The following is a 25,416-nucleotide window of genomic DNA, read 5'->3' as shown; positions in this document are numbered from 1 at the left end:
ATAGCTATGCCTTCCAATTTTGTGCCATAGTAGATGCTTAATACCTGCTTCTTCATACATTTATAATCATATAATTAATCTATGTCATTATAGAATAATGATAATAGTTAATATTGTGCTTACTATGTGCCATGCTCTATACTAAGTGTTTTACAACTATAATCTGGTTTGATCCTTACAACAACGCTGGGAGAGAGGTGCTGTGATTTTATAGATGATGAAATTGAGGAAAACAGAGATTATATAGCCCAGAGTCACACAGCTAGTAGGTATCTGAAACTATATTTGAACTCAGGTCTCCTGACTCCAGCACTATTCCATGTTGATAAATGATTCAAATTATATTAATTAATTAATTATATTTGCTTTTTTTCTTATATTGGTGGGAGATCAGAATTATCTAATGTTTCCATGAGACTGGAAAATGAAAATAAGATTTTTCCACTAAGAAGTAGTCAACTACAGACATCCCTGGCCCAAAGTCTCTGTGAGTTACATATGTAGAGTTAACCAGGAACAGCTTTGAAAAACCAGGAAGATAATATTTCAGAACTATACTCACGATAGCATCTCTCTGGGTAGAAAAATTTGTGGTTACACTCCAGGAGGAGATAAGTTAAGTGATGAGTATTCCAAGGGGAGAAAAAACATGCATTCTTGTCTCCTGACCCTGGGGTTTATTTCCCCAATGTCCAAAAAGGTGTAATGCCTGTGTTAGGGAACTCAGCAGAATAAGAATAAGAAGCTAAAAAAAGCTCATATAGTTAGATTGATCATCTAATTTCAATTTGAGGTCCATAGACTCATACCAAATCATGGTATTTATTATTATTATTATTGTGGGGCAATAAGAGTTAAGTGACTTGCCCAGGGTCACATGTCTAGTAAGTGTCAAGTGCCTGAGACTGAATTTGAACTCAGGTCCTCCTGAATCCAGGACTGGTGCTTTATCCACTGTACCACCCAACTGCCCCCAAATCATGGTATTGAGTTCATGATATCAAGGCAATCCATCTTTCCTCATGTGATATTATTCATAAGAGGTTTTGATTTATGAAAGTTGGGAATTAAGTAGGAAGATTTAAGACTGAGAAGTTTTAGAGGAACATTAAATCTGAATAATGCAAACAGAATCCGCTTGAAATAGAATAGCAAATAGCATCATAGCATTTTAGTGATGGAAGGAACCTTAACTGATAACTTTTTTCTTTTCTTTTTTAAAATTTAATTTCTTTTTAAAAAATGTAATAAACATTTTTAGTTATAGTTTTAGGTTCTAATTTTTATCTCTTCTTCACTCCCTCCCCTCCCCTCTCTCTGAGGTGGCAAGCAATCAGCTATGGGTTATACATGTACAATGATGTAAAACATTACCATATTTGTCATTTTGTATAAGAAAACTTGATTAAAAGAAAAAAATGAAAGAAAGTGAAAAATAGCATGCTTCAGTCTGTTCTATCAATATCAATTCTTTCTTTGGAGGTGGATAGAATCAATCAATAGTCTTTTGGGATTGTCTTGGATTATTGAGAAGAGTCAAGTCATTCCCAGTTCTTCATCAAACAGTATTGCTGTCTCTGTGCACAATGTTCTCTTGGTTCTGCTCATTTCACTATACATCAGTTCATACAAGTTTTTTGAGGCCTTTCTGAAGTCAAACTGATAACTTTTTGAATACTATCATTTCAGATTACAATTTTTAAAATCTTTTCATAGTTGGAGATGCTGAGGCCTAGAAATGTCCAAAGTCCTACAGCTAGAACCCAGACCATCTGGCAATTTGTGTTTCCAAAACACCAATCCAGACTTGGGAGATCTTCCCTCTGGGCTCACTACATCCCCAAGAAAGAGGAAGTTATCTGTTTCTATATACTATTCACACAAGCAAGTCTCTGTGTGACCTCTGCTTCAGTCTCCTCAACTGTAAATAGGGAGCACTTGACTCACAAGGTTGTTGTGAGGATCAATGTAAAGGGCTTGGTACAGTGCAAGGCTATAATAGGTCCTTAATAAATGCTTATTCCTTTCCCCTTATAGCAAATCTCCTAGTCTCCAGTCCTCTCCACCCCTAATTTATCCTTCAGATCTGTCAGATTTTCCTTGAGCTTCTCTGCTCAAAACCCTATTTATTGGCTGCTGAAGTAAGTCTCTCACAAAGTGACATAACTCTCTCCACATTATCTTACATTTTCCCCCACTCCCCATCTTGTATCGACCATACTCTGTACTCTAGCCAAACTGTAATACTCATCAAACCCTAAGTATGCCACTTGTTGTTTGTCTTTTGTTCTCAAGGAGGACCATGACAGACTTGCAATGGATTAGAGTGAAGTGAGGACGACTGTACCTGGAATGTCTTCCCTAGCTCCCTTCCCTTGCTCTCTATACCCCTGGAGAAATCCTTCCCATCTTTGAAGACCCAACTCATATGCTTCCTTGTCCATTAAGGCTTCTTAGTTTCCCTCTACCTATAAATCATCCTTGGAGTTTCCATGGCACTTTTGAAACCTTTCATATATATTTATTGTACACTAGTATAAGTTTTATATATATATACGTGTGTGTGTGTGTGTATGTATATGAGGCAGATACAGTACTGGGCCTGAGGTCAAATCCAGTTTCAGACACTTGTTAGTTGTAACTGTGGGGAAGTCACTAAACCTCTGTCTGACTCTTAAACTGTAAAATTACAGCAGCTAGGTAGCTCAGAATGCTGGGCCTCAAGTCAAGAAGACCCAAGTTCGAATCTGGCCACAGAAACTTCTTAGCTCTGTGATCCTGGGAAAGTTGCTGTTTGCCTCAGTTTCCTCATCTGAGCTGGAGAAGGAAATGGCAAACCACTCCAATTTCTTTGCCAAGAAAACTCCAAATGGGGTCTTGAAGAGTCAGACATGGCTGAAAAATGAATGAACAACAGAATGAAGATAATAATAGTATCTACTCCCAGGACCGTTGTGCAGATCAAGAGACAAAGTGCTCCATAAATTCTTATTTCCTTCTTTCCTATTCTGTGCACATATGTATTATAGTTATGCATTATAGATATATATGCATATCTTGTCTCTCCAATTAGATTGTAAGCTTATGGAAGACAAGAAATGTGTTTTATCTTTTTTTAAGCTCTCCCTTGGTGTCTAGCACAGTATTTCATATACCATACACAGATAAATATTTCTTGAGTTGTTGCATTTAAACATCATCACTATTTCTCTAGTTCAGAGAGGGAAAGGTTTCCCAAATCTTCAGTACAGTCTGGATGGCCTGAAAGGAAGCAATAGGCTTCCAAGGAAGTAGGTTCCCATTCTCTAAAGAGGTGGTATTGGAGGCAAGGATCTTTTGACACAATACAAACAATGCAGAAATTTTGCCAACACTTCTCCTGGGTTGGGTGGACCTCTGTGTGTGTGTGTGTGTGTGTGTCTGTCTGTCTGTCTCTGTTTTTCTCATGCCATTGGTTGCTTTTTTACTCTTCTTCTAGATACTTTTTTTCTAGACCTTGAGACACCTATGGAATTCTTTGCCTTTGCAAGGAGTCACAGCACACTTAGCAGTGGACCTGTCTCTTTCATTAAGTTTATTTTCAGCTCTCATAAAGAGGTGATGCTCCCTGAGGGCACTGGAATTACACTGCCTTTCACTGCTAAAGTTCTAATGTTTCCTCTTAACAAAGACAAAGGACAGGATGAGCTTATCTCCTCTGCAAAGCAGGGTTTTTAGGGGCTGTGTCTGATTACACTCTCCATCTCAATAAATATAAAAGATACAAGTATTGGCAGAAATGCCCTGTAGGGTAGTTGAAATTTGGAAATGGCAGATTCTAAAAATTAAATGGAAATTTAGAAGCATGGTCATATATTCATAATGTGGTGGAATGAACATTCGATTTGGAAACAGAGAACCTAGATTCAAATCCCAGATGTGTTATTATTTATATGGCTTCAGACTAGTTACTTAAACTCTTTGAGCCTCAGTATCTTCATCTGTAAAAGGAAGGAATTGGATCCTGAAATCCTTCTTAGCACTAGATCCATGAGCCTATAGAAACTTCAGGAAGTGCATATTAATAACACCCAGTGATTTTTTAAAATGTAAGCTAAATTGGTTCTAAAGATAACATTGGTTCTAAACAAAGCAACACCTGTGTTAGAATGAAACTTTCATCAGCTAACTGTATGATGGGTTGATTTTCATTATCTCAGTACCAGAAACTTGAGTTGTGCTTGGAAGAAATGCAAAAGAAGAAATCCATCTCTGGGTGATATCATTTAAATTTTCTGTGAGTCATTCTGCATCATAAGATTTAAACATCTGGATACTTAAAGGCTTAAAGAATATCACTGGTATTTGACAAATGAATGAGACAGAGACAAACATGCTTGAGTCATGCTTCACAATGATTAACAAGAAATTTAGCAGAAAAGAGCCAGGCAGTTATTTGATTACCTTTGGTCCAGGAAGTCCATGGGGTCCCTGGAAGTAGAGATGAAACTTCTGATTATGAACTAGACACTATTTGTCATTTGCAATCAGAAACAACTTATTGAATCAATGTTCAAATATAATAGCAACAATTTGCTTGTTCATGGATATAATTAGGGGAAGAAGGTTGGATTCAATTTTAGATGACCTTTTGACATCTCCATCAGATATTGAAATTCCATTGCAATAAGATTCCCATTAAGAAAATCAATGTGTCTGGGTCCAGAAGGAAGTATTTTCTAAGATTTATTTTGGGGCACCTGTTTGATGGCATCAATATTAGAATGGAAGTTCCTTGAGAACAGAAACTAGTCACACAGTGCCTAACACTGTGCCTCACACATACTTCAATATTTCAGTGAATTCAGGAGCTTATTGATACTTTCTGTAACAATGAAGATTTGGAGCCATTCATCCCTTCTTAACCCACTTGATTGTTGTTCGTGTTCATGATTATGTCCAACACTAAGGAGGCCTTCCTTTTCAATGAATGAATGAATGAAGTATTTATTAATAAATTATTACACACTATTGTACTATGTGCTAGGGACATACATAGAAAAGTAAGGCCCTCCCTGCTCAAAAGAATCTCACATTCTAAAGGTGGAGACAATGCATATGGATAATTTCAGCTGCAAGTCAGATGGAAAGGTCTCATTTGGGGATCATCAGGATAGCAATTGGGTTGTCTATGAGTTATCTCTCATTCTATGTGACTGGCCAACCTAATTCTCTGGCTGTTCATTTCTTCAACAACACAAAGATTTTGTAAAGATAGAAAAGTAGTCATATAGGTAGTTACTGATGTGTTCTTGATCACTTTTTAAGGGAATAATAATATCATTTGTGATTTTTTAAAAATTGTTTGGTATCGTTCCTTCTTTGAAAAATCAATACATTAATATTTTCAAAATTATATAACCTCCAGCCTGTATTTCTTCTGTATATACATTGTCTGGCTGAGTCATGTTTCCTAACTTATTTTTCTCAGTAACCATTTCTACCATTTCAAATAGTACATTGATTACTGAATTCTGTTTTGGTGGTTCCTTTGCTTTTGATAGTGAGACCAGGATGGTGTAGAAATACTGAAATATTTATTCTATTTTCCTTCTATTTGTTGTCCCCTTTCCATTTATTAGCTAAAAACACTCAGTATATAACCTGGCTTGCTAGTTGTCACACAACTATATCCAAAGACAATAAGAAAGATCATTCCTTGGTCATCTCACCCTAAAAGGCTCATGAAGAATATAAACAAAGACTTTAATGAAAATAATTGAAATCCATGCTTCAAAATTGGTTGTAGAGGGTGAAGCAGTAGAGCAAGATCTTCAAAGTCAGTATAAGCTTTGGTACCTGGTGATTTCAATACAAAGCTTAAGAGAGTAAAAACATATGATACAAAATATCATTCAAGATAAAGAAATAAAAAAGGCCCAAATTTCACACCTGCATGTTGTTATGCCCCTTCTTGAAGGTGCTCTACACAGAGCACCAAATGATATAAAAAAATGAAACTCATTCCTTAGATGAAAATAATTTCTGAATCAGCTGTCCATGGGCAGTGAGTGAGACCAAAGGTTAGAATCAACAACAAATGGGAAAAACATAGATAAGATGATGCTGCATGTATTACAATACCTAAAATCTGACCTATTCTTACAAGCTATTTGCACTGGAAAAAAAAAAAGGAAAATGGGTCAAGATACTGCTTTTACAAAAGTTTAACTAATATAAAGCAGTCACTACAACAAGGAGGTCAAAAGAGTCTAGAAACTATTTTAGGGAGCACTTGATCTCCTTTACAGGTGAAGAGATGTGTAAGCCAAGGGCAACACTAGTTTGGGATACAAACTTATTATGGAAGGGTATGGTAGGTTCATGGTGGAATTATCTCATCAAAAACAAAAACAGGAATGGAATGAAAAACAAGTCTTGCATATAATAGGGGCTTATTAAATTTTTGTTGAAATTTTGTTAAAATGAATTAAATTACTGAAAAACAACTTATTGAACACCTTCTGTGTGCCAAGAACTATGGTATAAGATTCACTGCTTTTTCTTGAGATCATTACACAAGTTGTCCCAAAAGTCTTAGTACAATTTTAAGCTTTTAAAACTATTAAAGCTTTTTATTGCACTAACACTGTTTTTGGCCAGTGTGTGTGTGTGTGTGTGTGTGTGTGTGTGTGTGTGTGCGCGCTTTGATATAATAGAATTACTAAGAACAATTGTCCAAAAACTAAAAACTGTGGGATTGGGCAGGCAAAAGGTCATGTCACGGTGGTGTGGAACATTTTACATGTTTTCATACAGTTTTACACTGGTTGGGAAGTCAGAAATAGAAAAAAAAAATTAGAATCTTAGGCTTTCATTTACTCACCGATAGATCTCTTAACCTGCAAGGAGGATTATTAATCTTTGTCCAACTCTCTGTCCCATTGGGAAAAAATAGAATTTGGGCAGAGGAGTGAGCACAGGCAAATGCCTTCCATGGCTCAGTGATGACATGTCACAGTATCACTCACAGGTGAATGAATCAGACTGCAGAATAATGCATTGTAGGGAAATCGATAAAAACCTCCAGAGAGATGAAGTAGACATTTGAACAAAACTGTGCTCTTTGAATTCTATTTTTGCTTTTAATAACTATATCAAATGACTTATGTTTAGAAAATATTTAGAAAAATGCTTGCAAATGAAATCATAAAAAAGAATTTATCATATGTGTTGCATATTTTTTTATTGCAACAATATGCTCACTTCAGACAGACTACTGATAAATATTTTTTTTTTTTTTTGGAAACAGCTTGTTGGTTTATCAGAAGTTGTCTCCACCTTTAACTTGGCTGGAACATATTTCACAAGAGCCATTACTAAGAATAGTTCACCAGGATACGGTATCATCTCATTTCCTTTTCTCTAAAGCTTTGGGAGGGAGTGATGAGGTGCCAACATCATAATTACTAGGCTTAATGGGCAAGTAACTGTGGTGACCTAAGAAAGCATATGGAGGTGTCACCCACTGCAGAATCACAGTGGTAATTTATGAGACTGAGTGACTGTGGCTAGTGCTACAGCTTATGCCTCAGATCCTTTCAACCATTTTATCAACCTTTTCTTTATTTAGTCAAACATTTATTAATCTTCCACTATGTGCCAGGCAGTGAGCTAAGCACTGGAACACAGTAGAAAGGAAAACTAACCACAGTTTATCATATAATAATGGATATGGATAGTCACATAGATATGTATCCACGTACACATGTATGTATCCACACACACATAAATAAACCCAGAGATCCCCAGAGTTAAATATTTACCAGCACACAACTGGGTAGTGTGTGTTCATGTATAGATATATAGGATCTATACACATATATTTATATATACACAACATATATACACACATGTTATATTATATTATATGATGGATTGTGGCCACTTTTATGTATATGTGTGTATATCCTCCCTGAGACCCAATTGTTATGTGTATGTGTTATACATAATATTATATATTTTATACATACATGATACATATATATATATATATATAGGTGTTTCTGTGTATTTACATTTAACAATTAGATCTCTGGAAAAACAACAACTTACCCACAACATACTTTTAAGTTTAATCTGCATTATTAACTCTTCTTCCTCATTTTCCTAAGTCTAAACACCCAATTAAACAACATGTCAAGCACTAATTTATAGCCTTTGCTGATTTCCAAGGTGTAAATTTTCACACTGAAACATCAATAATCAGCTCTCATCAAAGTAATAGGAGCTAGTTCCAGTAGATTTCTGCACCTAATGTATTTTCACAAGGATTTCATATGTCCTTCAAAGTTAGTCACTAAGTCATACATTTGTGTGAAAGAAAGATGTCATCCTAAGTCTCTGTAGCTCAAAGCACCAAGTTAGTTTTTTCTACATGTTTTTTGGGGAATAAAACAAACATGACTGGTGATTCTCCCTGGTCAACAAGATGAGCTCAGTTGGGTTCAGGGATTTATTTTGCTATCTCATAAATAAAACATCAGTTGCCAAAGGGAAAAAAAAAAGACTTACCATTGGACCTGGTGGACCATGGGGACCCGGTGGGCCTGGTGGGCCAATGATCTACATATTAAAAATAAATTGTGTTTATTTCTTTTGGATAAGTTAGAATTAATCTCTCTACTTTGCTGCTCTCATTATTAGAATAAAGAGAAGGGCCTTACAGGAAAGTGATATATTAAGTTCTCTATGTCTTAGATTCCTTTCATTGAATACCAATTGGTACAAAAAAGGAAGCAGCCAATAATTAAGAAATATCATAAATGCTACAGCTACTGCTATATTTCTGAATATTCCAACGAGCTGTTCTGCCCCACAAGCAGAGATGGAAATGCATTGATTTTTTCCCTTGGAGTTAGACAGCCTCTGAAAAATTACTTCCAACCTGTTCTCCTGAGACACCCATTGTACAAGGCTGACAGAAATTTTCTTTACAGTTTGACACACCAAGACATTAGCAGTTCCTACAGTTGTTAAACCATCTGGTGCAGATCTGGGCTCAGTAAACGGAAGACCTGTTTTCTAATGTTTTATGGACAACCACAGGAACACAACCATGAGGAACTTACAGAAGGTCCCTGAGGACCTGGTAAGCCAGAATCTCCTTTTTCTCCTTTCATGCCATTGGCACCCTACAAAGAACATGAAGAAAAATTCACTTTAGTGTCCATTACCCTCCAAGGAACTGGGCCCACATGGGCTAATAGCCACCGCTTTTATAATATGCTACAGAGATGTGTTGCTTTATTTTCAGGAGGATCACAAAATTATGCACATTCAACAAATAAATAATATTGTCTCCTTCTCTCCATGTTTAAACAGCTTGTTAAGACCTCCAAGTTTTCTTGGGACATTTCAATCCAAAAATATAGTAGAGATTTGATTTTTATGATTTACTCAGAATTTACTTTACTATTTCTCTAAATTGCAAATGAACATCTCACCTCCTAGATTTTCTAATTAATTTAAATATATTTGCAAACTATGCTACACTTTTTTTTCCTTTTTGCTTAGAAGTTGATCTTCCTAAGCTAACACTCACTGACAGGAACATGCCAGGTATTGTACACTAGGTACTGTGGACACAAAGACAAACACCCTTTCTTCAAGCAGTTTCCGTTGTGCTAGAAATCTGATTAGAAATCTCCTCTTCCAGATCATACCTTCCAACCACAGGTGTCACTTAAGGTTTCTCTTGAGCTCTCTTCTCTTTCTGTCCTACTTCATTTGGTGATTCCATCCATTCCCATTTATTTAATTGCCATCTCTATGAAGATGATTCTCAAATCTACTATCTGGCCCCAGTCTTTCTGCCCTCCTCCATTCTTGCATCTTGCACTGGACGTCTGTCACTAAACATGTCCAAAACCAAAGTTAGTTATCTTTCCCCTTAAACTCTACTCCCCTCTCTCAACTTCCCCAATACTGTCAACGGCAACACCACCTTCCCAGTCTCTCATACTCAGAAGCTAGATGGTATCCTAAACTCTTCACTATCCCTCAGTGCCCTCTTTCACCTTTGTGACATGTCTCAAATACACCTCCTTCTCTCCTCTGATACTGCCCTCACTCTGGTGCAGGCCCTCCTTAACTCCCTCTAGGATGATTGCAGCTGCCTGCTGGTGGGTCTTCTTAAACTTTAATCCAGTGACACTGGCCTCCTTGCTGTTTGTTCCTTGAACAAGGTACTCCATCTCTTGGTTCTGGGCATTCTCTCTGGCCATTCTCTGAGCATTCTCTCTTTCCTGCAATGCTTTTCTACTTACCTCCATCAATTAGTTTCCCTGTTTTCCTTCAAGTCTCAACTAAACTTCCATCTTCTCCAGGAAGCCTTTCCCAGTTGTTCTTAATTCTAATGCCTTCTCCTGTTAATTATTTTCTATTTATCTCATATATAGCTTGTTTGTATATATGTTTGCTTAGACTGTGAGCTCCTTGAGGGCAGGGACTATCATTTGCCTCTTTTTGCATCCCCAGCACTTAGCACTATGCTTGTGACATAGTGGGTACTTAATAAATGGTGGGTTTTTTTTTTTACTAAAATAAAATAAAAACCTCTATAAAATCTTATCAGTGGCAGTCACTCCAATCACCCCCCTGATGAAAAGATTTTATCCAAATTACTACTCCTAATTTGAAATGCATTTCACAGGAAAAATAGGAGAGAAGTCTTTCCATAAACATCAATTATACCTCTACTTTTCCTATAAATTAGCACATATAAATTCTCAGTAAGAGTTTCTTGTTTGTTTTAAAACATTCACAACAGTGTACCAAAATGCTCTCCCTCTGCTCCACCCCCATTGTTAGATGCTTTAAAAAACTGGTTTATTTTATGCCTCTGATTGACATCCTGACATCTATTTGTCAAACTTCTATGGGTACTATTTAACAGGAATGTGGCCAAGCAAGATTTTTATTATTTCCTCCAATGAGCATGATTTAGAAAAAGTGGGAGGTTGTGTGCTCTGATCAGTTAGTTGGATTCCTACAGAAAGTTAGTGTGGCATAATGCTAGTCTTAGAGTCCAGAAGACTTGGTTTTGAATTCCACCAGACTCACTAGCTACTCTATGAACTCTATGAACTTCAGTTTACTCATCTGTAAAGTGGGGATAATAACAGCACCCATCTCATCCAGTTGTTTAGAAGATCAAATGAGATAAGGTGCTCCTCTCAGAGGGGAACTGAACTTGGAGTTGCTAAACAGGCAACCCCCAACATTCTAGTGAGTTCTGTCTGCCCAAAGGCTTCTCCAGAGTTACCCCACCCACCCACACCCAGACTGGTTTAGAGGATTATTATTATTACAGATGTTTGACAATATGGTGTAATATCCAAAGTGGGGTGATTGTGCTCAGTACACCCTCCTAGCCTTCCAACAGAAAAATCATGTTGCCTATCATTCTGATTCTGAAGCTAACAAATAATCTTTCTTAGTGATTTGCTTGCTATTTCCTGATTTGGAAGTCAGTGCATGCACACACACACACACACACACACACACACACACACACACACACACACACACCCCAAACCTTTATGTATTTATACTCACCGGTAATCAGGAAGTCCAATTCCTCCCCTTTTCACTGGCTGACCTGAATCCCCCATATCTCCTTTTGAGCCTTTAGGACCCTAAAACATATAACAAATCATATGGACACCTGTTAGATTTTGTGTTAGACATATTTCCAGAACAGCTGCCTCAACAGGCAGGTGAACAAAGACCCTTTTTTCCCCCTCAGCACTGGAATAATTATAATGATTATGATTCTGAATGGTCATATCCAGACCCCAGTAAAATTGCAAAGGCATGGAACCAGAGAATGTCAGAGCTGGCATGTACCTTAGAGACCATGTAATCTATCTCTCTCGTTATGCAAGTGAAGAAACTATGAGACCCAGAGAGAAGTGACTTGCCTGAGTTCACACAACTAGATGATTGCAGAAAACCCATAAAGTATATCAAAACTGCTTTTCTCATTTAAAGGAAGATCCCAATGTGTTTTGCTCATTGTATGGAAAGTATGGAAAACATCACTGGGTGGTGGCAGCCTGTGCCCTGATATTTGGATTCATTCACACTTGATATTGTCACCTTTATGAAGCAAAGTGCTCAGCTTAAATTTCAACCATGTAATTTATATTGGTTAAAATAAAATTGATAGGGGCCTATGGACTGAACCTGTGAATGCAATGGAATAAGGAATCTCCCAGATGAAGAGACTATCTTTCTCAATGCAAGTTGGCACATTCTCTGCAACATATAGTCTTAGAGAGTCACCGAGAGTGCTGAGATGCTATATAACTTGTCCGTGGTCAGATAGCTGCCATATTTCACAAGTAAGACTTTAATCCCAGTCTTCTAGCTCTCTATCTACTACTTCATGTAGCCTCTCATAAAACAGGGTACCAATTCAAAATTAAAGGTCAAACATGTCTCTTTTATTTTCTTCTTGTTGATGTTCAGTTGTATCTGATTCTTCATGACCCCCAGTTGAGGTTTCTCTTGGCAAAGAGTGGTTTGTCATGGCCTTCTCCAGTTCATTTTCCACAAGAGGAAAATGAGGCAAAAGGGTTAATTGACTTGCCCAGGGTCACACAGCCAGTAAGTGTCTGAAGCCAGATTTAAATTTAGTAAGATGAGTCTTCCTGATTCCAGGCCTTGTACTGCACCACCTAGCTTTTTTTTTTTTTTAAGTACACGTAAATATTATTCACTGAAACAATCAATTCATCTTGTTGCTACAAAGTTTACTAACATCCATATGCTTAATGATGTTTCACATTTATCTTTTGTGCTCTTCCTAAATGTTTTTTTTCACATCCCTTATCTGATTTTATTCTCTTCACAGTCATTTGAAATAGGTAGTGCAGGTATTATTATGCCTATTTTACAAATAAGAAATAGATGAGTTTGTCTTGTATTATGCTGAGAGGATCATTGGACTGGAGCTTCAGACAACCAGCACTGAAATGATTTCCATTGGGAAGGAACTGTCATTGATGAAGTGTCCCTGGCATGTGGCCAGAAAGGACCATTCATACCCTTTTAGGAAGCATCCATATGTACCATAGCCTCTGGAACTACAGAACAGTGTCCTTCTCTAGGTTATGAGCTTCTGAAGGACAAGAATAGTGTTTCCTTACTCTTTATCTGGCTTTATAGCACCTGGTACAGAACCATGTACGCTGTACGATTTAATGAATCAAACAAAAACTATGAAAGAACCTGAGGGACCAATATTTTTAGAGCTTATGGATTACTCTGATGCAGAAATCTTATCCTAGTGTAACTTCCCTTAGTGGGACTGAATGAAAGGAACACTTTATTTGTTAAATATAAATTACAAATAAGAACAGGTCTAGAATCTAGGACAGCCAAGTTATCATGTTGAGGTGGTATTACCTTTGTTTTTCAATGCTTTATTTCTATTTACAGTAATTATTGACAATGAAGATCATTAATACTGTGAGTTTTTGTTTTGTTTTTATCTAAACCAGTGATTTCATTTGTGTAGGGAATGACATGTCCTGTCTGCCTCATGGAAGTGTATCACTCCACACATGATGAAGGTTTTTTCCCACACAACATTTAAGTGCTACATAAACAAATATTACAAAAATAATTTGCAGATCATAACCATTATTATGTTTAATGTGAAAGCATCAAATAATATTTGATTATATATTATCATATATCACACATATTATATCAATATATCCTATATTAATATAATTATATACAATTATATACAATATATTATGCTATAATATTTACATGATATCAATATATTGTGTATTATAATAATATAATATTAATATAATATATTTCTAAAATAAAATGTGATCTCTGAAATAAAATATGATTGATTTAAAATTATGACTAAAATAAAATAATTTCAAATCATTTGTCAAACCGAGCTGGTCATGGACCATTTTTTGTGGATCTTAAACTTCTGTAATAAAAAATAGAATTAATGATACAACACCAACAGTATAGATGATATACTTGGGATATACCTGTTCACCTCAACTCCTGGTGTTCCCGGAGATCCTGGCTCACCCTGTTAAAAAAGAAAAAATCAACAGCATTTTCTGGTCTCTGTTCATCATTTGCATACTCTAATGCATCAGATGAAATAAATTAGAATGATCCAAATCAGAACTGAATAAGAAAGTCTGACATCCATAGCCCATATCTAACTTGGGAAGTCGGTGGCTTTTGGAAATTAGTCACTTGTAGACAGTAGCTAGGATCCAATGCTACAGTTGTGACAATAAAACTAGGCTAAATGTCTGCAGTAAGAAGAGTAAACTCATCAAGGGAATTTAAAGGCAGGGCAGGTGATGTCCTGCAGCAAAAATCTATAAGCCTAACTTAAGTTCTTTTTATTTCAAAATCCTCTACACTTTTTCTTTTGTTTTTTTTTTAGTAAGGCAATTGGGGTTTACGTGACTTGCCCAGGGTTCACACAGCTAGTAAGTGTTAAGTGTCTGAGGCCGGATTTGAACTCAGGTACTCCTGAATCCAGGGCGGTGTTCTATCCGCCACGCCATCTAGCTGCCCCTACACTTTTTCTTGGTAACTCAGGGTTGTAACAAAGTAAAGCACCGAAATTCTCCCAAGGTATGACAAGCAATGCCTCTTGAATTTACAACTCTATTTTAACTGGCCCAGTTTTATTTTGAGATTGCATTTCTCTTGTCCAGGCTGGAAGTACAATGGCCACTCAGGCAAGGAAGCTTTGACTTGCTCTGTTTCCTACCCAGGATGGTTCTCCCTACCTTAGATAACCTGACATCCCTGCTTCCCTTTCCTGGAAGCTTACCTACCATATTGGTGTTAGACTTAATGCCCTTAGCCTATTGTAGCTCAGAACTTTTGAGCTCAAGCAATCCACCAGCCTCACCCTCCCCAGTAGCAACTATCAGAGGACACCATCATTTCCCAGAACTGGCACAGTTTTAAACATTGATTGCAAATTAATAACTAGTGTAAATATGTTGTGATTTAAGAATTATGATTATTGGAACATACAATAAATCAAAGGGCATCTGATTATAAATTTACTTCTAGGTAAATTTAATATCCTATGCCATGCTGGGGAAGAGCTACTGTTTATAGTTCACATTATGATGGAATTTCTTGATTTACTTTATGCTATAATTATAATGATTTATATGTTTTAATTAAAGCTATTAAAATATTATCTTGTGCCACAGACACCAGACCAAGGTTTATTTAATTTACACGTATCTAGCCATATTTCATTTGGAAAGACAATTAGCTAACAGATTTCTTGAAAGGTCTGATAATATTTATTATGGAGGTAGAGTTTATTTGAAAAATAATTTCATAGGCTGTACATACTTAGGTTTTAGGAGAGATTTTTTATGTGCTCTGTGTGTGTGTGTGCTATCATCTATTAACTTCTATGGACCAGCTTTTCTGACAATTATCCATTATTATCATCTACAAGCAAACTTTTTTAGTACTTGACTAATCTGCCAAACAGACCATTTTTCAAGGGAGTGGGTTCCGGTTTGTATTTTGTAGAAAGATTTGCTGTGATTGAATAAGAAACCATACCATGAAATGACTAAAGTTGCTCTCATTGGTTGAAAAACAAAAAGAAAACAAAATTCTTAGTTTTGTGGGCTACAATATAACTTGAAAGCTTTCCAGGACTTATTTGGGAAGGTATAAAATCAATATGGGGAAAAAAGAGCTTTCTTGTTTTGAATTTCTTGCTCTCTATTATATATAGTGGCTAAGTACACTTGCACACAAATGGTATTGAATACTGGCTGGCACAGGGCAAACTGGCCAAGTCCTAGTTTTGCTCAATGCTTGAAGGGCATCTCAATGTTATCACCGCAGGCTGGATAATGACTTTTTCTAAGCATTTTTATGTTTAAATGTTTAACTCCTCCTCCCCCCACCATGTTTACAGGAGAATGTAATCCACATGTATCCCTAGATCTGATGTTCAAGAATCCAGTGAGTACTGTTTTGCCAAGTAACAAAATACTGAATGAGACCACAATAGATTGCAATTTAGTTGGACTCCAAAGTGGAAGTGGTTACTAAGCATGATCAAATTGTTTCATTACTTCCAATGCAACATATAAAATCTTTTCGAAACTGTATACCCAATACCCAAGTTCAGTGGTACTTCCCTTTTTACTGTCTACCATAAGATCATCATAACAGCCCTTGCCATGTACTGAATCATAGGGCAAATCTGCTTTTATTTCATACTATGGCTTGTCATTCTTACATTCTTATCAATACTTCCCTTGTGTTAAATCTTCTCTCAATACAATATCCTTTGCTTCCAGTGAAACCCTTATTTTCTTACTTCTTATACTTCTTCACTAAGCTTCTTCCCTAATATCTTTTTCATCCCTCCTAAGTGGCTGTTTCTGTACCAGTTTCCCCTACCCAAAACTACCCTTGACTTTCAAGGATCCTTCTTCTATTTACTTTGTGGAACTGTGCATGAACATGCACATGCTAATGGAAACAAGTAAAATAAAAGATAACCTTTGGTCCCTGCAATCCTTGTGGTCCAGGTGGTCCTGGGGGTCCCTAAATTAAGGAAAAAAGAGATGTCAAAAGTGAGAGCAGGATTAGGTACCAAAACAACTCTAGAAAACTGTTAGTACACAAATGTTACACACAGAAACAATAATTGGGATAAAAACTGATTTATAGCTTGGAATAATCCTACAGGGTATTAACTCTATGATGTCATATGTTAATGATAAACACAAACATCTAGGTCAAAATAGCAATGGGGATTCTTTGGCAATCTAGGCCTTGTACTCATTCTTTTAGGACACTTAGCCTATAAATATTTACTTTACTGGATGTTCCCCTTCCCCAAGCCAGATTTTATGAACATTTAAGGCCATAGCTGTGATATATAATAGTAAGTTTCCACCAGCTTCATCTCATAACATAATCTACATGTTTTTAACCATGTTTCTTTTTATAAGGCAAAAGTGACAGAGACTTCTTTTTTTTCTGCCATGAGATAGAATTTAGTATATCTCAAGAAGGGCTAGCATGATGCAGGTATTTATTACTGTGAGGAAACCCAGAGATAAATATCAGGAAATGAAAATGCTAGAGGAGGGCCATTATGAACAACATGCAACCACACAGAAGAGAACCATTCATTAACTGGAGGAAAGCATGCAATAGGCATTACCGTGACAGTTAAGGTAGTAATCCTCTGTTGGAAAAATGCATCAACAAAAGACAATGTTACCAAGGTGGCATACTGAAATATACTACTACATTTGTTTAATGATAAACTTTTCTGAGGATGAAGAGAAAGATGAGAACGTCCTCAAACTGGAAATGTAGACATCAAATTTACCATCTCCAAAACAGAACCTGCCATATTTTCCACCAAATGCTACCCTTTTCTGAATTTTCCTATTACTGTTGAGGGTAGCACCACTCTTACAGTCACCTACGCTTACAAAACCTTGGTATCACCATCAATTTTTTACTCCCATTGACAAGTATACAATCTGTTACCAAGTCTTGTAATTTCTTTCCCTATAATATCTCTCACACGTATCCCTTTTACGATACAGTCACCACTCCAGTTCAAGCTCTCATCACCTCTTATCTGAACTATTGTTATATTGTTATAACCTCACCCCACCCCCACCTTGGTCTCACTACTTCAAGTTTCTCTTTACATCAATCCTCCTCCTCACAGCTGCTAGTGATTTTCCTCAAATATAGTTCTGACCAATTTATGCCCCTCTCCCAAACTCAATAAATTCCAGTGGCTCCTTATTACCTCTAGAATCAAATACAAGGTAATTTGTTTGGCATTGAAAGCTATTCACAACCTAATGTTATTCTTATCTTTTCAGTCTTTTTAAATTAAATTAAAAATTTTTAATAATAAACTTTTTTTTGGTTTTGGGTTCCAATTTTTATCCCTCTTTCTCTCCCTCCTCTCTTCCCTTCCTGAGGCGGCAAACAATCAGATATGGGGGGGGCAGCTAGATGGCACAGTGGAGAAAGCACTGGCCCTGGATTCAGGAGTACCTGAGTTCAAATCCGGCCTCAGACACTTACCACTTACTAGCTGTGTGACCCTGGGCAAGTCACTTAACCCCAATTGCCTCACCAAAAAAAAATCAGATATGGGTTATACATATATAATTATGTAAAATATTACCATATTTGTCATTTTGTATAAGAAAACTTTATTAAAAGAAAAAAATGAAAGAACGTGAAAAATAACGTGCTTCAGTCTGTTCCATAAATATCAGTTCTTTCTTTGGAGCTGGATGATCCTTTGGGATCATCTTGGATCATCTTGGATCATTGTAGTGTTGTGAATAGTCAAGTCATTCACAGTTCTTCATTGAACAATATTGCTGTCTCTGTGCACTGTTTCTGCTCACCTCACAATACATCATTTCATACATGTCTTTCCCTGGAATTACTTCTTTCTGAAGTAATCCTGCTTGTCATTTCTTATAGCACAATAATATTCCATCAGCATCATATACCAGTTTGTTTAGCCATTTCCCAATTGATGGGCATTCCTTTGATTTCCAATTCTTAGCCACCACAGACTTTTCAGTCTTTTAACAATTATTTCTTTCTCCCTAGTCACTTGTTGGTTTTTTTGTTTTGTTTTGTTTTGTTTTGTTTTGTTTTGTTTTGTTTTGTTTTGTTTTGTTTTGTTTTGTTTTGTTTTGTTTTGTTTTGTTTTGTGGGGCAATGTGGGTTAAGCCCAGGATCACATAGCTAGTAAGTATCAAGTGTCTGAAGTCAGATCTGAACTCATGCCCTCCTGAATCCAAGGCTGGTGCTTTATCCACTGTGCCACCTAGCTGCCCCCCAGTTTTGTTTTACTAGCTTAAAACTGCACCCAAACTTTTAGAACACTCTGGGTTTATCCTAATTCATACAGATGTAATCTCTCCCATTAGAGAACAAACAAACAAAAATAAAAATCAAGGGAAATATTTTAAGTATGAAAAAGCAGCAGGAGACACAGTGTCCAGAGAGAAAAAGGAATAGGAATTCTTGCCATTAGACCTGACATACAATGTGTGATCCTGGGTATGTCACTTACTTTCTTCATGCACCTAAGTACTTTCTAAGAATAGGGGTCAATATGCTTTGGCAAAAAGAATTCCCTAACTAGGAGTACCTATACTGATGAAAACCACAGGTTAATAACAAAAAATATCTAAGATGAGAAAGTTGTATATATTTCAGGTACAGGGGAGCAGTGGTTATTTTCTGCCTTTAAAAATTATGTGTAGTATGGAAGTTTGTTATTACAGCCACCAGTTGCCATTTACTGAGTTTCTTTCCAGAGAATCTTGTGAATAGGGAATTCAATTTGTGCTGTATCATAATGATCATCAATGTCCATTTTCTCTCCTCTTGGGTCTTTTGGGTACCTTGATTAGGAATGTGAATTAATACTGTAAAGGTGCCACACACTGATTACAACAGTATGGAGAGAGTAAAGTAACAAAGCATAATTATGCTATTTGAGGAGGGAGCGTGGGTTGGCATGACTCACTGTGAATATTTAAGCCTGCAAATCACAACTCCAAGAGGATTGATTGTTTCCTATAATAGCTTTATTGAGTCTGCTTCCTCTTCAAAAGTTCTGAAGAAAACCACTTGGGAGAAAACTCTTCAGCAGTTGTGTTTGTTATTAGAATAAGTGAATTTCTTCATCTTGAAATCCCTGGCTTAGAGGACCTAGAAGGTCTAGTGATTCTCATTATTTTAAAAATCCATCCTGACACCTTACACTTTGCTGAGATCTGGGGTTTGCTTTCTGGTGTTTATCTTGAGGGTTTGTGAATGTCATTAAAAACACCTTTCTCTGCCTGTATTCCCCATTTGCATCTCAGAATCCCAGGAAACTAATAAATATCATTTGATTTTGCACCAATATTTAAATGAGAAATAGCTGTGGTGTTGTAGAAGCATGAAACAACCTTTGAATAATGAGGACCTGAGTTCAAATTCTGATTTTGACACTTACTGGCTATACCACCCCTCAGGCATGTCTCTAAAAATAATATAGGGTACTCTAAAAGTCCTACTATAATTTTAAGTTATTAAGGTTTGAAATTGTACTTCAATTTTTGGGATACCTTGGATAAGGTGCAGAAAGAGAATAATATATATATATATCTGCATTATAGGAAGTTTCATTACCACAGGTTCCCTATAAAATTCTTCTAGGTACAGTCCAAATGAACTCTTTATGGCACAGGAGGTAGTGAGATATATACCATGTACTTCCTTGGTCAAGACCATGTCAAGAGATATAGAAAACAATCCCATGGGCCATGTGGGCAATTTCTGGAAGGATATGGACAAGCATGAAGCAGGTTGAGAGGGCAAAGGATGGGCTGCGTTCCACATTACTCGAAGTAGTAAAAACTTTGATGAGATCTCAGATTCATCAAAACAGCACTTAAACAACTCTACCAAGTCTCCCAGTGACATCTCTACAATAAAATTGATTTAATTTTAGCCTTAATCAAAAAACATGACAGGTGATTAAACCTATACACCTGTAAGATAGAAAATGGCTATAATTAAGAGCTCAGTTTAAAAGCTAGGAAGGAGCTATCTAGACTGCTTAAGGGCACAATTCTTAGTTCCTGTATTTTAAATGATTGGTTTTTGTTTGTTTCAGAGAAATAATCAGAAAACCAGAGAAAGACACACACACACACACACACACACACACACACACACACACACACACACACACACACAGACACAGATTTCTCTGTTAGCATCCTTTAAAGTGTTACTTTTTGTTTTGTTTTGTTTTGTTTTTTTTAGTGAGGCAATTGGGGTTAAGTGACTTGCCCAGGGTCACACAGCTAGTAAGTATTAAGTGTCTGAGGCCAGATTTGAACCCAGGTACTCCTGACTCCAGGGCCGGTACTCTATCCACTGCGCCACCTAGCTGCCCCCTAAAGTGTTACTTTTAAGTGGAAAAAACATGGAATCAAAACCAGAGGGTGGCAAGGATCCTATAGAGATAATATAGTCCATCTGCCTTTAGTAATATTTAAACAAAACCAAGGAGATGAATAGATAGCACATATAAATCACTTTTTCTACCTAAACTTAAGATGATTTTTCTTACCTTTCATAAATGATAGTATTTTTCTTTTTAAAAAAAGTTTATGAGTTGTAAAGTGAACACTATACATGATAACTGAAAATGATGTTTGTAGAACCTAATGCTAACAACTGAAATAGCTAACAGATTGCTTTTAAGACAGTAATGTAGTTAAGTTCACATGATCCTGGATAGATTTGAAATGTAGATCCCACTAACTTACAGGACAAATAACTGCCAATGAAGACAACTTCACAAGTCTGCTGTTTTTATAATCACCTGGAAGTGCCCACATGCAAGCCCAATATATTGATATCCTAGCCTACGATTAAATCCACATTTTGTATCTAGTCCTGTGTAAAGGTGAAAATAAATAAACCCAGCAGGGTTCTCTCTTGAACTCTGTTAGTAATTTGAAAACCACGGCTTTCAGTAGTGATAGAATAAGAAGTCTTGTTCTCTCCAGTGAGACATGAAATGAAATGGGAAGCATGAAGTACTACAGCAAATCTAAATTGGCTTGAGCCAGTCAGGCCGTTCTGTAATTTATTCCCCAAGAACTCCCACATGAAGCCCTTTAGAATTAAAGGCTGTTTTGTCCCTTGTGTCCCATAATGATGCCAGATTGAAATTACCTATCACTGCTTCTGCCTTACACCTGAAGAAGAGGTATAGTTTATGAGAAATATTAAAGCTTAAATTAGGAAGCAGAGAGTTTTTTTATTGCTAATTGCTCAAAACTTAACTGCCTGGCAAATTAAAATGAAAACAAATGTCTTATGGAGTGCAGGCTATGGAATGAAATGGTGTATAATCATTTGGTTTTATATTATCAATGTGGCACCTTATAAATATACCATATCTTGTAGCATTTATATAGTGCCTTAAGGTTTGCCCAGTAAATACATATGAACTTATTTGATCCTCACAACAAAGGGAGGAGCTATTGGAATGTCTGAAGCAGGATTTAAAACTAGGGTCTGACTCCAAGTATTCTATCTGCTATGTTACTTGCTTTTGAAGGGCATGTGATGTACTGAAGTGATGTTCACTTGTGTGTGTAGATTATATATATTATACTATATATATATAAATATAAATATAAACTATATTCATGCCCTCTCATGCTGAAATTCTTTTTAAAATCTTCCCATAAATTCTCTGTGGAGGAGATATCCAACATATTCTTCTAGGTCTTTCCCCAAATACCAGAGAACCTGTTGGCTGGCTATCAGTTACCCTCACTCTTGTCATGTCCTTTTCTAGTCATACATGTCCTTGATAGTATATTATATGCACCATGTGAATGTAAGACATTGCTGGAAATGGTTGGAGTCTACTTTACCCATCTTACATCTCCCTCCATTGTCCTCTGAGTTGCCCCTCAATTTTGCTTCTTTAGCTATTGTGGGATTCCATGATACATAGTCATATAAAAACAGCCACAAGTACTTCTGTTCCCTGTGCCATGTTGTGCCTCTGTTGCTTACATAGGTTAGCTAGAACTCTTAATCTCTGCCAAGGCTCGGCTTAAATGCCTTCTTTGACAAAGGTTATAACAATAAAAACCGTGAACATTTATACCAAGCTAGAAAGATTTGAGGTATGGTCCAGATTTCTGGGCTGCTATTAGATGACCAATTTAGCTATGTATGAAGAGGCTAACTGCCAGTAAGTTGGCCAACAAATAATACATTATTTGGCCATACTAAGCCCTTCAATAGCTACAAATAAAAATAATTAACCTCGGTCCTGTATTGGAGTAGTGAAAGGGGAGCAGAGGGCACTGTGTCATAGCCAACCTCAACTTCCTGAAATTAATATTTCATTTTTCCACCTCTGAATTAGCACAAGCTATTCCCCATGACTGAAATGCAGCATTTATTTTCTTTATTTATTTTCAAGTGGCTCCCATTCCTCTGATATTATTCCCCAAGTTTTCCTCCTTCACCCCAGTCTTTGATGATGAGAATGGTTTCTTATGCTTGCCAAGGCAGAAACCCCTTCCAGTCTTCTCCAGCAGAGTGCTCCCAATATTATCCTTATCTTCTAATGTGCACTCCTTTTCTATCTCCTCCCCCTCCTACAAACATAACCAAATCTCTCCATCCTAAAAAAACGAAAAAACCTTTAAATCCTACCATAATGTACCAACTGCCAGCTTACATCTCTCCTCCCTTTTTTAGCTAAACTCCTTGAAAAAATTGACTATAATCTAGCCATTTCTCTGGCTCTTTTCTAAACATTGTGCAATTTGACTTCAAACCTTATCATTCAGCTGGAATTGGTCTCTCCAATTCTTCTACCAGCATTTGTAGAATTGCCGAATTGAATATTTTCTCATTCTTGAATCCATCAATAAACATTTATTAAGATATATGCCAGGCACTGTGCTAAAGGCTGAAAGAAATAATGGTAGCTAACATTTATATAGTGCTTACTATATGCCAGATATTATTATTATCTCATTTAATCCTCACAACAATCCTGGGAGATAGGTGCTATTATTATCCTCATTTGGCAGTTGAGGAAACTGAGGTAAATAGATGTTAAGGGACTTGCCGAGGGTCACAGAGAGAGTAAGTTTCTTTCTGATTCCAGAACCAGCACTCTGTGCACTGGGCCCCTTGGCTTCCCCAACTGTGCCTGTACACTGGGTCTCCCAGCTTCCCCAACATCATTCTTGACCTCTCTGAAGCATGTGACACTATTTCCTCGCTTTTCTTCCGTGGGTTTTCATGACTCTGGTCTCTTGGTTTTCCTTATACCTAGATGACCTCCTGCTCAGTCTCTTTTGCTATATCTTCATCCATATTTGGCACACATCCCCCCAAGACTGCTCGTCCTCTTAATCTTTTCTATATATACTCCTTTCCACTGCATGCTCTCATCAGTTTATAAGGGATCAATTAAAAATCTCACATTGCCGATCTATTTCTTATTCAGTCCTAGTCTCCTGATCCTTTCCCCCATCACCCATCTGTGATGATCCATAGTTACGACATTTTGAATTCAATGCCCCGTAGGCCATCTCAACTCACCTTGTCTCTCCCTTCATCTGAATTCCCTGGTTACTGTCAAAGGCACCCACCCTCCTCTAGTCATCAGGTTCACAAACCCAGTGACCAAACCTGTAATTTATTTCTCTACAATATATCTTTCCAACATTGCCTTTGCTTCACTAACAACCACCACCCTAGTTCAGGTGTTTATATTATTTCTTACTTGGACTATTGAAATACCTTAGTTTCCCCTGCCTGAAATATCTCTCCACCACCAATCCATTCTTCACATAGCTGCCTGAAATGATTTTCCTAAAGTGTTGGCTAACCATGTCACCCCTTCCTACTCAATAACCTCCAATAGCTCCTTTCTACTCTCTAGATTAGCCAATCTCTCCTACCCTCTCGCAACATATAAGTCCATTTGTTTGGCATTTAAGGCTTTTCACAAACCCTTAACTTCTTCCCACCTTAGATTCTGCTCCTTATGCATACTTTTCTGATCCCAGTCATATAGCAACTTGTTGTCCCCCATACACAAGAATCTATCCATCTCCCATCTCCATGCCCATGTAGTCCACTTGCCTAGAATGCTCTAACTTTGAACTTCTACTTCTTAGAATCCTTAGCTCCTTTAAGATTCAGTTCATATCCACCTCCCACCAGTCCTCTGAACTGCTAGTGCTAAGTTCTAAGATTACCTTTCATCTAGTCTGTATTTCTCTTTATACATATTCCCCTTACCCATTAGAATGAAAGGGACTATTTTTATTTTACTTTATGCTCTTAATACATAGTAAGTACTTTTAAAAAAAGTTTTGTTGTTATCTACTCTGAGCTATCGAAGTAACACTTTAGTGGTCTCATTGAATTCTTCTGCATAGTTTTTATTTGATGACTAAACAGTACATGTGAGACAGTATAGCATGAGACAGTGTACCTGTGAGACATTTTCTTGGAGTCAGAAAGACTAGACTTTAAAACATGTTGTATATGTGCCCCTGTTAAATCACCTTAACCTCTTGGGGCTATAGGCATCTACTTAAAGCTCTAAGTTACTTCTGTATTGGTAGAGGCCATCTGTTCAACCACAGGAATGCTAATGAAGTCACAGGGTCAACTCCCTTAGAAGTACATGTGATAAATGTAGGGGGTGTGCCAAGTCTGGACGTTAGCTAACAGTCTCAGAAGTCAAGGGCAGCTAGGAGGTACAGT

General features: G+C 36.9%; 1 protein-coding gene across 1 annotated transcript in view; it reads right to left on the bottom strand.

The window, feature by feature from the left end:
• The window catches only part of COL25A1 (collagen type XXV alpha 1 chain), a 604,312-nt gene that overhangs the window by 32,961 nt on the left and 545,935 nt on the right, over positions 1–25,416 (bottom strand). The window contains 7 exon segments of the mRNA XM_043971186.1: positions 4,444–4,470; positions 8,554–8,604; positions 9,111–9,173; positions 11,595–11,678; positions 14,075–14,110; positions 16,594–16,638; positions 17,264–17,287. Of these exon segments, the coding sequence (XP_043827121.1) occupies positions 4,444–4,470; positions 8,554–8,604; positions 9,111–9,173; positions 11,595–11,678; positions 14,075–14,110; positions 16,594–16,638; positions 17,264–17,287 (330 nt within the window).

Source organism: Dromiciops gliroides, chromosome 6 (genome assembly GCF_019393635.1).
Source record: "Dromiciops gliroides isolate mDroGli1 chromosome 6, mDroGli1.pri, whole genome shotgun sequence".
In the NCBI taxonomy this organism is placed as follows: domain Eukaryota; kingdom Metazoa; phylum Chordata; class Mammalia; order Microbiotheria; family Microbiotheriidae; genus Dromiciops; species Dromiciops gliroides.
This window is presented reverse-complemented; position numbering and strand designations above follow the sequence as displayed.